An 11,774-nucleotide genomic window follows, 5' to 3' on the forward strand; every position below is an offset into this window, starting at 1 on the left:
AATTCTGACTAATTCCCAAAACAAAATGTTATATATTCATATTTCTTCATTCATTCAGTGTTTGTTTGTCTCTTATGGAAGAAAACAATTATTTAAAATGTCAGGATTTTAACTCTGGGCTTTCATACCCATAGTAACGTTTGTAATAACGTGTTGAATGTTTTTAGAATGTAAGTTGGGCTACTTATACAACACCAACATTAAAGGTGGGGTAGGTAAGTTTGAGAAACCGGCTCGAGTTCCCCTTTTGTTATATTCCATGGAATGCTCTTAACATCCCGATAGCAATGAATATCTTAAGTGCTTTGACAAAAAATCCATAAAAAAATGTCATCTGTGGAAGCCGTAATACTGTAAAAAGCACGACCAATTATTTTAGCCGGCCTGGCTAAAATAACTGGATTGCCTACCTGCCTGTCAGCCTTCCATCTGTGCACAAACTTATCTCGTGCCCTCATTGGTCATGTTCGTGTGTGTTGGAGGAGGGGCTCTATAAGGAAGTGGCAGATTTTCTCCGGTTGTGTATTTTCAAATTCTAGCGATCTCGAGCCGGTTTCTCAAACTTACCTACCCCACCTTTAACTAAAATGTAGGTATTGTAATATTTTGTAGTTATCTTTAAGTCTTACATAGCCAGACCTATCTCCACGGTGCTGTGTCAGGGCGGGCTCTAAATATTGTCATTCTTGTAATAAAAAAAAGCCCTTGCTTAAATGTACTTCTTGAAACCATTCACAGTTGTCTTAGGCGTTGCTAAGCACAGAATGCTGTGTTGGGGCCTTTGCAAAGTAGACAAGGCTGTGTAAGAAATGGCAGGCTTTTACCCACAGTCTGCTGAGTAACACTACAGAAGAAGTGACTTTAATGTTATTGTCTGATAATGATTGTGGAAGAACCAGTTATAGACCAGGGTTAGATGAAAAACAAGTGTTGTCCCTCTACTATCTCTCAACTTCCTACATCTTCTTACACATTCCCCAGAGTTTCATGTCCTGGCTGGTCTGTCCTCCCCTGCTCACTTATATCCGGTTGCTCAGTGCATATTTTTGAGAGAAACCCCCAGGGAAGGCCTTGCTATGCAGTCCTCTCTCTTATGTGCCTTTTTGCCACTGTCATTTTTCATTTACTCATTAACTTGCCTTTCTTAAGAAAAGAAAACTATTTTACATGTATTTATCTTAAAACTGCTGCACAACAAAGAAACCATCACAGTTAAAGGGATTACTTTTTTGAAGGAATGTTTTCTACTGGATTCAATATACATGAACATTAATCTGAAAGAGTTAAAGACTGGTCCTGCTTTACAAACTGTAGTTTATTGAGGACCATTTTATCCAACATGTGTTGAGTGACTTAGTATAACAAAACAACCCTCAGTAAACAACTAAGACAGATAAACACAAAAGGAGTTGTCTCCGTCAGTCTCAGGCTGTATATTTTGTGGTTAGTTTGGTGGGGGATGGTACACATGCTTACAGTGCCTTTACCCTCGGTTCCCACATTGATTTAATCCATGTTTTATGTTTCATGACCACCATCAAGTAACTACACCGTAGCAGAGATCAAATTAGTCAGGATTTGTTTGATTCAGATCAGCATTAGGGGTCTAAGAAAATATTGGTGCACTTTAGTATTGCGATATTATGTTTTGTGAGACTGTATCAATTCTAAAAAACACTGTATGGATTTTTTTATTATTAGTTAAAGCATACAAAAAATAAATGTATACAAATTAGTGTAATGCCACTTGAAATTACAGGTTTTTATAGCAGGAAAACAAAACATTTGTTCCAAGAGCATCAGTAACATTGGAGTCTTTAAAAAACATATTGTTAATTGACTTGTTTGCTTCATTGATAGAAGGTAACCTCAGTACAGCTCATTGAAAAGGACTCTTCATGAAAAGCTGATAGCATCTATCTGCCGCTTAATGTGCCACCCTTCCGGCATGACATGACACGCCTCACAGCCTCAGAACGATAAAGAGCATCCTTTGACTGATGGACAATATCCTCACTGACATCACTTATTTGAATATGGTCTGTTGTATATGGGCTCAGAACAGTCTCATAATACACACATGCACACAGAAGGATTCACAATTGTATTTCATGATCCACAAAAGGATTCACACTTGTATTTCCCGATCCACACTTGTGTTTGTCAATGCACACACAAATGTGTTCCGTTTCATATACATGTAAATAAAATCCAAATACAGAAAAAAGTTTTACATATGTATTTTTGATCCTCACATATTTGTTTTCCGTTTAAATCCCCTGAACCTGCAAACACAAACCGCTTTCTGTGCATGGATCGCTGTGCATTCGTGTGTGGGTTTTTTGAGACTCCCCTGACGGTCACCCGATTCGTACTTGTAATTTTTTTTTATCTATAGCCAATCAGATGTCTCCTCAATTCTAAGCCAATCACATGAGCGCGCCCCCATGAGGGTAGATTTATTAACTTAACTGGCGGACAATTAATTTGGTCTCTAAATGTCTCACATGACTAATCATGAATGATGTTAAAGGTGGGGTAGGTAAGTTTGAGAAACCGGCTCGAGATACACTTTTTGTTATATTCCATGGAATGCTCTTAACATTCCGATAGCAATGAATATCTTAAGTGCTTTGACAAAAAATCCATACAAAAATGTCATCTGTGGAAGCCGTATTACTGTAAAAAGCACGACTAATCATTTTAGCCGGCCCGGCTAAAATGATTGGATGGCCTACCTGCCTGTCAGCCTTCCATCTGTGCACAAACTTACCTCGTGCCCTCATTGGTCATGTGCGCGTTCGTGTGTGTTGGAGGAGGGGCTCTATAAGGAAGTGGCAGATTTTTTCCGGCTGTGTATTCTCAAATTCTAGCGATCTCGAGCTGGTTTCTCCAAAATGACCTACCCCACCTTTAAGTCTACTGAGCTGGATGGGTTGTGTCTGTAGTCTCGCAGAGTTAGCCTGCAAGGGTGTGAATGTACTCTGCACATCTACGCCTCTCATACCCTCATACAGAATGTAGCAGGCATTTATCATTCGGCTGTTTTTGAGACGTGAAGGAGTTGAAGTCATCATTTTTTTATAGGGAGCATACCAATACCATGGCATGATCCAATGCTTACGTATATTTTCCTACACAATACAACTTCACAGTGCATAATGAGGGAGACTGCTTTGAAAGTGGCACGTTGTGAAAGTTATTATTTCAACACAACCTCTTCAAGAGCAAAAGCAGGTTTTTTTTGTAAAGTATAGATTCCAAATGATTCAATTGTGTCTCAAAACAGTAACCCTATGTCCGTATGAACATTGAAGCAGGTTTTGCTTGCTCTAATCCTTCCTCTTGTTTATACTGGCCATGAATAGATCCTACATGATTTGTTTAGGGGTGCAAATTCCACAATCCTGCACGAAGATATGTATTTTTTTAAGTTTATGTGAAGATATCATGAAGCTCCAGCAGTCCCAATTGTTCAAAGTCTCTTTAGCACAAAAGGTTTGCGTTAATGAAAGTGAGTGTGTTTACTTGATGGGTTGCAGATGAGGGATAGAAACATAAAGAAGGATGTTGTTCTAAAAAGTTTGTAATTAGGAATTTGGTTTCACTAACAGTCCTCTTAAGCCTCATGTTTGTACTTTTATATAAAACAACACTGAATCCATTTATCTAATTATGATGAAAAGGCTTTTTATTGTCTAACATCATTACAGCTATTGGCTTTTTATTTCTATGGTGGGAATGAAAGCTGGAACTGTCTCACAGTTAAACGTTTTTTTAAATGTTTAATAATATAATTGATCTCAGCTGGTATGACTTCTAAGTCTTTAAAAACAAACTTTACACCTGCATTAAGTGAGAACAAAGAGATAGCAATGTCTATACATTTCCTTTGTTCTGTTGTGTGGATAATAATATCATTCTCATAGCAATTACATATAAATGTAATGATATATCATTGATAGATTATTCTTTAACATTGTTGAATACAAAAAATGTTGGTTTCTAAATGAGATTCAAACTAAAACTTTTAAATTTATTTTTTGTGAATAACTATAACCTGATGGCACAGTGTAATGAATGTTGTCTCCTTGTTTTCAGAACGACCAGCAGCTCGACTGTGCCCTGGACCTGATGAGGCGTCTGCCTCCTCAGCAGATCGAGAAGAACCTCAGCGACCTCATCGACCTGGTGAGTTAACGTCTCCGCTTCATCTGTCAGACCTCCATTACCTCTAATGAAACACACATTCATCACACAGGGTTTAGACTATTAGAAGGTGGTGTAAAAATCAATTTAAGGATCCAGGTTGTGTTTATCTTAATCAATTCACAACATTCTGCAAAAGAAACCCAGATGATCTGTAATGGATGGACTGCAATCCTAAAGTCAAAGTTGTGTCAAGCATTTTTGTGTGATTTGTTTGAAAACAAACACAAAATTCTAGTTTCAAGTTTACCTGCTAATATTACCTTATTATTAGCTGTAAGAGGCGTCATTCTTATTTTTAAATCTAAATAACCTTATACACATGTGACTGTGTTTGTTCCATGGTGGCTTTGGGGATAGCACAGATACACGTTTCACTGTTCAGCCGCCTCACAGCCAGGTAGAGCAGTGAACATATTCCAAATATAGATTTCACTTCAAACTGATATTGATTTATTTTTTGAGTTATACCCTGGTTTACTGTCCTGGGATTGTTGTTTGTAAGATCTGTAGTGTGTTTGGTAGCATCACAAGAGTCTTTGATTGAGCCTCCTGTGGGTTTTTATGTTGGTGTTCGTTATGTAATACAATGCAAGGTAACTGAAGCTTTTTTCAGCCTTTGTGGAAGTTTCTTTTCTTTCTCAATCCTCCGTGTACTTGAATGACGTAACATTTCTGCCTATACATCAATTGGTGTTTTATTTAAACTCTTATTGGTTTTCTTTTGAGGTTGTTTGACCTGTTCTGTTAATTTGAACAAAGCAGTGCCAGTTGAGTCTGAGAAATTAAGCTAAATTAGACACAAATCAAATCACACTTCTACCAGTGTTAGCATGGCACCATCTGCATTATTTCCCACCCAGACCCCCACCTGCTCACCTTCCTCTTCCCTCACATTTAACCTCTCTCCCCTGGGCATAAGCTCTCTTCTCACCCATTACACTGTGTCTGGTTGTTAGCGATTATTATCAGAGCTGTCAATCACCTCCACTGCCAGGCACCTCTGCTCAAACTCTTCCTGGTGTGACTCACCTGAAATCACCTCTTTCTTTCCTGTTTGTCTCACATCTCTTTGACTCCTCCTCTCTTCTCCATTTTCTCTCTTACCTCACACCTTACCAAAGGGGTTTGTCCCCCCCTCCTTACCTTGTTTCACCCAGTCTGGGCTGCCAGGTGTGTGACTGTTCGGGGGTGTGGGGGATTTTTGGGGAAACAGGGCCTCCTTTGTGTCAGTACTCTGATGCCGGAGGACATGGAGAGGGGAGTCCATGTCAGTCTGTGAGAAGTAATTTGTACCCCCTCATCCTCTCCATATTATGTTTCCAATTGATATTATATTCAAGCTCCACTGAGTAACCTCTGCTTATTGAAAACAGCTGGTATGTGAAAGGAAGACAAGAGCTTTCAGTTCACCTTTGACCAAATGAGAAAACCAAACTCAAGGCTGCTTTTGTTTCTGCTGTCTGTTCCTCAAGTCTGCATTTCTTACAGGATGTGCAAATAGAAAAAAAATAGCTTGCTCTTATGTCTCTTCTTTACACTCAAGACTAACGGAACACCTTTTAAATAAAATGTCTTAGAATTAGGGATATTTTACCAACTTTTGAAGAAATGTATTGCTTTCCAAAACATTGTGTTGATGTTCTGGGATTTTTTTCTTCTGTTGTTTGTTTTCAGGTGCCCAGTCTGTGCGAGGACCTCCTCTCTTCTGTGGACCAGCCCCTGAAGATTGCCCGGGACAAAGTGGTGGGGAAAGACTACCTGCTCTGTGATTACAACAGAGACGGCGACTCCTACAGGTCGAGTTCATAACTGCACTTTAACCACATTAAGATCATGACAAATAGACCTATGGCAGCCAACTTTTAATGTGTTTTGTATTGTTATTCTTAATACATCAGATCCCCATGGAGTAATAAGTATGAACCTCCCATTGAAGATGGTGCTATGCCTTCAGCCCGCCTGAGGAAACTCGAGGTCGAGGCCAACAACGCCTTCGACCAGTACAGAGATCTGTGAGTGACAGCGAAGATATCCGATTGGGTGTTTTTAATAGACGGTCAGCGTTTCCCTCTATTGACCTCCATGTGTGTCTTCCAGGTACTTTGAGGGTGGCGTGTCCTCTGTGTACCTCTGGGACTTGGATCATGGCTTCGCTGGAGTTATTCTCATCAAGAAGGCCGGCGATGGATCCAAGAAGATCAAAGGGTGCTGGGACTCCATCCATGTGGTGGAGGTGCAGGTGAGAATCAGTCGGAATGAAATAGGTTGACATATGAACTCCTCCAGTATTAGTTTTGACAGCTGATTTAGTATAAGTCTTATTCCTCAGACAACAATGCCTTCTGGTTTTTACTCACATTTAAGTTGTTTCCATCCTTCATAGTTTTAGTCTAAATGTTTTTGTAAAGTTTTTTGTTTTTAGGTCGCACCACCCGACCCGCTTTTAGAGCCAATTTGTAGGGCCAAATGTGCAACTGCGTATGTGTAAATAAGACACCAGAACCGGACCCAACTGGCAAACCTTATGCATAACGGAGCCAATAGTCAGGATTTAGGACCGAGACACGGGCGGATACAGAATCCGTGCCGCAGCACAGTGTGTTTGTCTGAAACAGAAACTTTAGTTATTTAAACTAGTTTTCTGCAAACGATACTCCATGTTGATAAAGCACCGTTCTTGTTTAATGACGCTGGTGCCGTCTCGTCATCGTTTCTTCTTAGTCATGGAAAAGTTTGTTGTCAAACATATTTTGTCAGTTTACCTTAACCAAATGATAACAGGCTCCTCCGAGTCTCTCTGTTTTAGTATAGTAAGTCTGAACATGCAAAGACAGAAACCTGTGTGAGTTTTGCAGGTGATGTTTAAATCAGTGACATACAGGGGGTCCTTTAAACCTTGGAGCTATGCAGGGTGAAACTGCAGTTTGTCTCATTGCGTGTTGTGTCTGTTGGCGAGCAGGAGAAGTCCAGCGGTCGTACTGCTCACTACAAACTCACCTCCACCGTCATGCTGTGGCTCCAGACAACCAAGACCGGCTCCGGCACCATGAACCTGGGCGGCAGTCTTACGAGACAGGTACGGTGTTGAGCTGAATGTTAAACCACTGCCGAGCCTTCTGTTGACATCCATGAACTCAATTTGTTTAATCTTTTCACAGATGGAAAAAGACGAGACAGTTGGAGAGTCCTCACCCCACATCGCCAACATCGGCCGCCTTGTCGAGGTCAGAATAACAGCTGATATCCTGCTTCTTTAAATTTGATCTGCCTACCTAAAACAGTGATTCTACTCATCTGCAGTGACATTAGTGGAATTTATTATTATTCAAGAATAGATGTCCTGAACATTACACTTTAAGGAGTATTCTTTTTCTGTTTTCAAAAAGCATTTATCTTAAAATGTTGTCATTGTAAACTGAAAAAAGTCAGACTGATAGCTAGAATGTTTTAATTCTTGTTTCAGGATATGGAGAACAAGATTCGCTCCACACTGAATGAAATCTACTTTGGCAAGACCAAGGACATCGTCAATGGCCTAAGGTAACAGCACACGAGTAGTTTGGATGAATAAACCCCCCCCCTCTCATTTTACAGCGCCTCAGTCAGCGGTTCTGCAGAGACTCTGTTCGTCTTCTTCTACCGGAGTTGGTTTACTTCTGAGTCTCCGTCTGTCGGCTTGTTCAACAGACATTTCTGTCATTTCTTATCTGATCATTTATTTGATTTATTACTCTTCTCAGTTGCTTTTCTTTAATGGTGGACAGTAAGTTAGTACCATTCATAAATTACGATTTTAAGTTTGTAACGTTACACTTACACGTCACCACTTCCCTGAGGCAAATATTTTACCTTTTTACTCTATTATATTTATTTGATAACTTGAGTTACCTTAAAGCTTTAGATGCATATTATTTATGCAAAAATTATGTTTGATAATTGACCACTTGCTAAAATTCATAAATGACCCAACAGTATATAGTAAAATACAAGTTTACTAGCTGCAACATTAAAGTGGTGAACACATAGAAGCATCAATGATAATGATTAAATACCAGAGTAACAGAGCGTTGCTGCATTTCCATATTAATTTGATTAATCATATTTCATTGTTAACTTTAAACGCTGTCAGTAACTGATCTGAGTATTTTGTCCACCACTGCATATTTTTCTGTATTCTCCCCACCTCCACTCTCCCCTAGCCATCTCTTCAACCTCTCCTATGATTTCATTTTTCTTATGTCTTCTCTCCCACATTTTGCCTCCATTCTTCTCCCTGTCTGTCCCCCTGTCTCTCCCCCTGTCTCTCACTCTGTCTCCTCTCCTCTCCTGCTGTCTCTCCTCTGTGCTCCAGATCTATTGAGTCTTTGCCCGATAACCAAAAGTACCGGCAGCTCCAGAAGGAGCTGTCGCAGGTCCTCACTCAGCGTCAGATCTTCATTGACTAGGTTCAGAGGTACAACCTGGCATGGAGAAGTGTGTATGTGTGTGTTTGTGTGTGTATCATTGTATACTGGTAAGTCAAACACAGGAAAAAGAGACCATGTTTCTCATCACTTGCTGCGCCTCTCTCAGATGTCCCACTGTACTTAAAGGAAGGAAGCGAGCAAAGTTAAAATAATACAGTATTTTAGACTTTTCTTACAATCAAAACTGCTCATTCTAATCAATCATGATAACACCAAAGGGGATTACTTTCTAACTCAATTAATATCTGAACTCTTCTCCTGCTTCTCTCATCCGGAACGTTCTCTAATAAAAAGAGAAGTCTATCTAATTACAGAAGTATAGATATCTTTCTTTTAGGAGCAAAAGGCCGACTCTATTACGTACCCCAGCATTAAACAAAACTAGCCACAAAAACCTGATAGAAAACATTTTGAAAGCTTCCCAAGGACCTTAAGGACTTTAATTTCCTGAGGAATATCACAACTCTGCCTTTTTTAAACACAGAATTAACTTTTTTGGCAAATTCAATTTCCTATCACTATGACCCCTAGGATATTTGTAAAAGCATTCTGATTTCCGATGTGAATTGGTGAGACCCATCTGTTCCTTTTTTGTTTTTTTAAAACGACTTCATAATACTAATGTTTAGATTCCCATGAAAAAAAAGTATGTTGGACGGTAGATTGTTGAGATGTATATACACATTTTATCTACAACAAGCTGGAGGTAAAACATTTTGTTATTGTATGTGAATGTGCGTGTGCAGGACTTTGCTGCATGCTCCTCGGAGTGTTTAGCAGCTGTGACGGCATGTTGTGCAGGTTTTGTTTGTTTACCTTTAAGTCTAACAAACAATCGCCGAGAGGGAGCGACACACTAACCATGTCAGAGTATTCAAAGCCGTCACCAACGCTGCTGTTCGGCTGTCTATTGGCCTTATAAGGTTTTCTCAAATGTTGTTTATTCTGTGAGGAGAATGTTTGCCTATCAAAGTAAAACACATTTATAAAGTGTTTGTGAGTGAAAAAACTCATCACAGAGAAATCCGATTGGCATAGGTGTTCTCCACCCTCTGTTCAACAGCTTTACACCTTTTCATTGTAAATGAGCTTCAATAGATGAACGGAAACTGAGGGACAGAGCCTAACTTTAATATATTCATTGTGTATATATTCCTATTTTGTTTCAACATCCTATACATATACAAATGTTCTGCCTGTACACACGCAGATTACAAATTCTAGGTGGTCCTAAAACGGTCTTTAAATGTCACTTATTGAAACCTGCAGGCACCTTGTTTATAATCTCAGATGGTTATGCATCTTCAGATACCTCAGAGTTCAACAAAGTGCATAATGTGAAGTATAATGAATCCTGCTTTAAGACAGTGCAGACAGGTAAAGCACACGGTTTAACTGCATGATGGAAAATAACTGCAACTGTTTATTATGTGCCTGACACTAATGCCCCATGTGTGCAGTGTGTATGCATTCAGTGTGTGATAATACATATTTGTCTCCACAGAGAAGGAGTTGGGACGTGTTGTCTAACTTATAGATTCAGCTCCTCACTTTTTCTCTTCAACTTGTGTTTTGGTGTCACTGGAGAAGCTTTTCCAGTCTCGCTGTTTTCACGTTTGATCTAGCACTGACTGTCTCTTCTCTCTTTGTCCCCCCCCCCCCCCCCCCCCCCACAGGAGTGTTCAGACTCTGGCTGACAAGTCAAAGCAGGAGGCTCTGAAGGTCGACCTGATGGAGGCACTCAAACGCAAACACAACAGCTAGAGTTGCTACTGTTTTAGTTTTTTTTTCTGTCTCTCTCACTCTCCGCCTCATCTCCGCCATCTTTTCTCTGTTTCTCTTCGTCTCTCCCTCCACGCCTGTTTCAGTGCCGCACTCTTGTTTATTTGTGGAAAAAACAAAAAAGGAGAAAATGCTTAGCTTTTTATTTGTTTTTGTTTTTCTGTCTGGTTTTTGTCTTCATGCATCTCATCTGCCATGAAGCCAGTCCCTCACGCTCCCTCTGTCTCTCTTCACCCCTCTCCTCTCTCCCACGTTCTGAATATAATGATAGTATTACCACGGTTAATGATAATCTTACAGTGTGAGGGTCATTGTTGTAATAATCCCTGATGTTCTCACAGCTGATATGTCCTCGGTCAGTTTCAAACTCACGACTTTGGCCCGGCTCTTCCTCCGTGTCCAGGAAGCGGACACAGACTGTGCTGTAGGTGGTGTAGGCTCGGTGGGGCTGTCATTATGTACATCAAATTGATTTCAAGCACCTACTTTTGTCTACGACACCCCTGATATATTTGTATAAAATTATTACTGTTGGCGTATTACTGTCATTCTTCTTAGTAAATGGTGTGAACACGAGGGCGGCCTTCGGTTTATGTTAGAAGGTTTTTACTTTAATTCCACTCATGCATGTGAGCCTGTGTGGTGCTGCAGTGAGTGGAAATGTAGACCTATCAAACATGGGGATGGACTGTTATAATCACCGGGTGATTACACCCACATGTCAACCCAACCCCCCCTACACTGTGTATAACATGACAGTCAGCCCCCCCTCTGTTCAACTTTTCTCTCCTCACCTACAGTACTATGTCTTTGTTGGGGGTCACAGTTTGTCTTTGTGTCTCAGTGGAAACCTTTGACTGTTTCCATTTTGGAGGGGAATCTTTTTTGTTGTATTTTTGTTTTGTTTTTATTTTGTAAAGCTTATGATTCATATTGTATTAGAGCCTCCAGCAACAATAAAAACAGTAAAAAGCTACTCTTGCTATTATTTGTTTTATTTTTCTTGTTGAAAGGTATCGGCAGTTAAAGGCTTTAAATTGCTGTTAAAGTAGGGAGAAAAAAAATCAGTTTTGTTTCATAATAATAATAATGCTGTATTTAACATGTAACCTCAAGTGAATTAGTTTTCTTATTTTGCCCAGTGAATGTGTACATTTTTTAAAGTAGAGTCATTTTGATCTGCATCTGTCGGTAGACCATCACTATAACAGTAGGCGTACACATGTTTTATTTACTACAGGACACTTGATGGTAGCCTATATGCAAATGGTTAGACAAAATATGTGCTTCTATCAACAAAGAACATTACCACTG

General features: G+C 39.8%; 1 protein-coding gene across 2 annotated transcripts in view; it reads left to right on the forward strand.

The window, feature by feature from the left end:
• capzb (capping actin protein of muscle Z-line subunit beta) overlaps positions 1–11,436 on the forward strand; it is a 13,112-nt gene extending 1,676 nt beyond the window's left edge. Inside the window, exons 2-9 of one of the 2 annotated variants that reach the window (XM_034139618.1) lie at positions 4,102–4,191; positions 5,887–6,008; positions 6,111–6,224; positions 6,310–6,451; positions 7,172–7,288; positions 7,371–7,436; positions 7,676–7,752; positions 8,564–8,672. In XM_034139618.1, the coding sequence (XP_033995509.1) occupies positions 4,102–4,191; positions 5,887–6,008; positions 6,111–6,224; positions 6,310–6,451; positions 7,172–7,288; positions 7,371–7,436; positions 7,676–7,752; positions 8,564–8,657 (822 nt within the window). In that variant the 3' untranslated portion in view covers positions 8,658–8,672. Of the gene's footprint in view, positions 1–4,101; positions 4,192–5,886; positions 6,009–6,110; positions 6,225–6,309; positions 6,452–7,171; positions 7,289–7,370; positions 7,437–7,675; positions 7,753–8,563; positions 8,673–10,354 lie in introns of those variants that run through there. The other variant, XM_034139617.1, reaches the window with a different exon arrangement.
• Positions 11,437–11,774: the final 338 nt, after the last annotated feature.

This window comes from Trematomus bernacchii, unplaced genomic scaffold (genome assembly GCF_902827165.1).
Source record: "Trematomus bernacchii unplaced genomic scaffold, fTreBer1.1, whole genome shotgun sequence".
Lineage (NCBI taxonomy): Eukaryota > Metazoa > Chordata > Actinopteri > Perciformes > Nototheniidae > Trematomus > Trematomus bernacchii.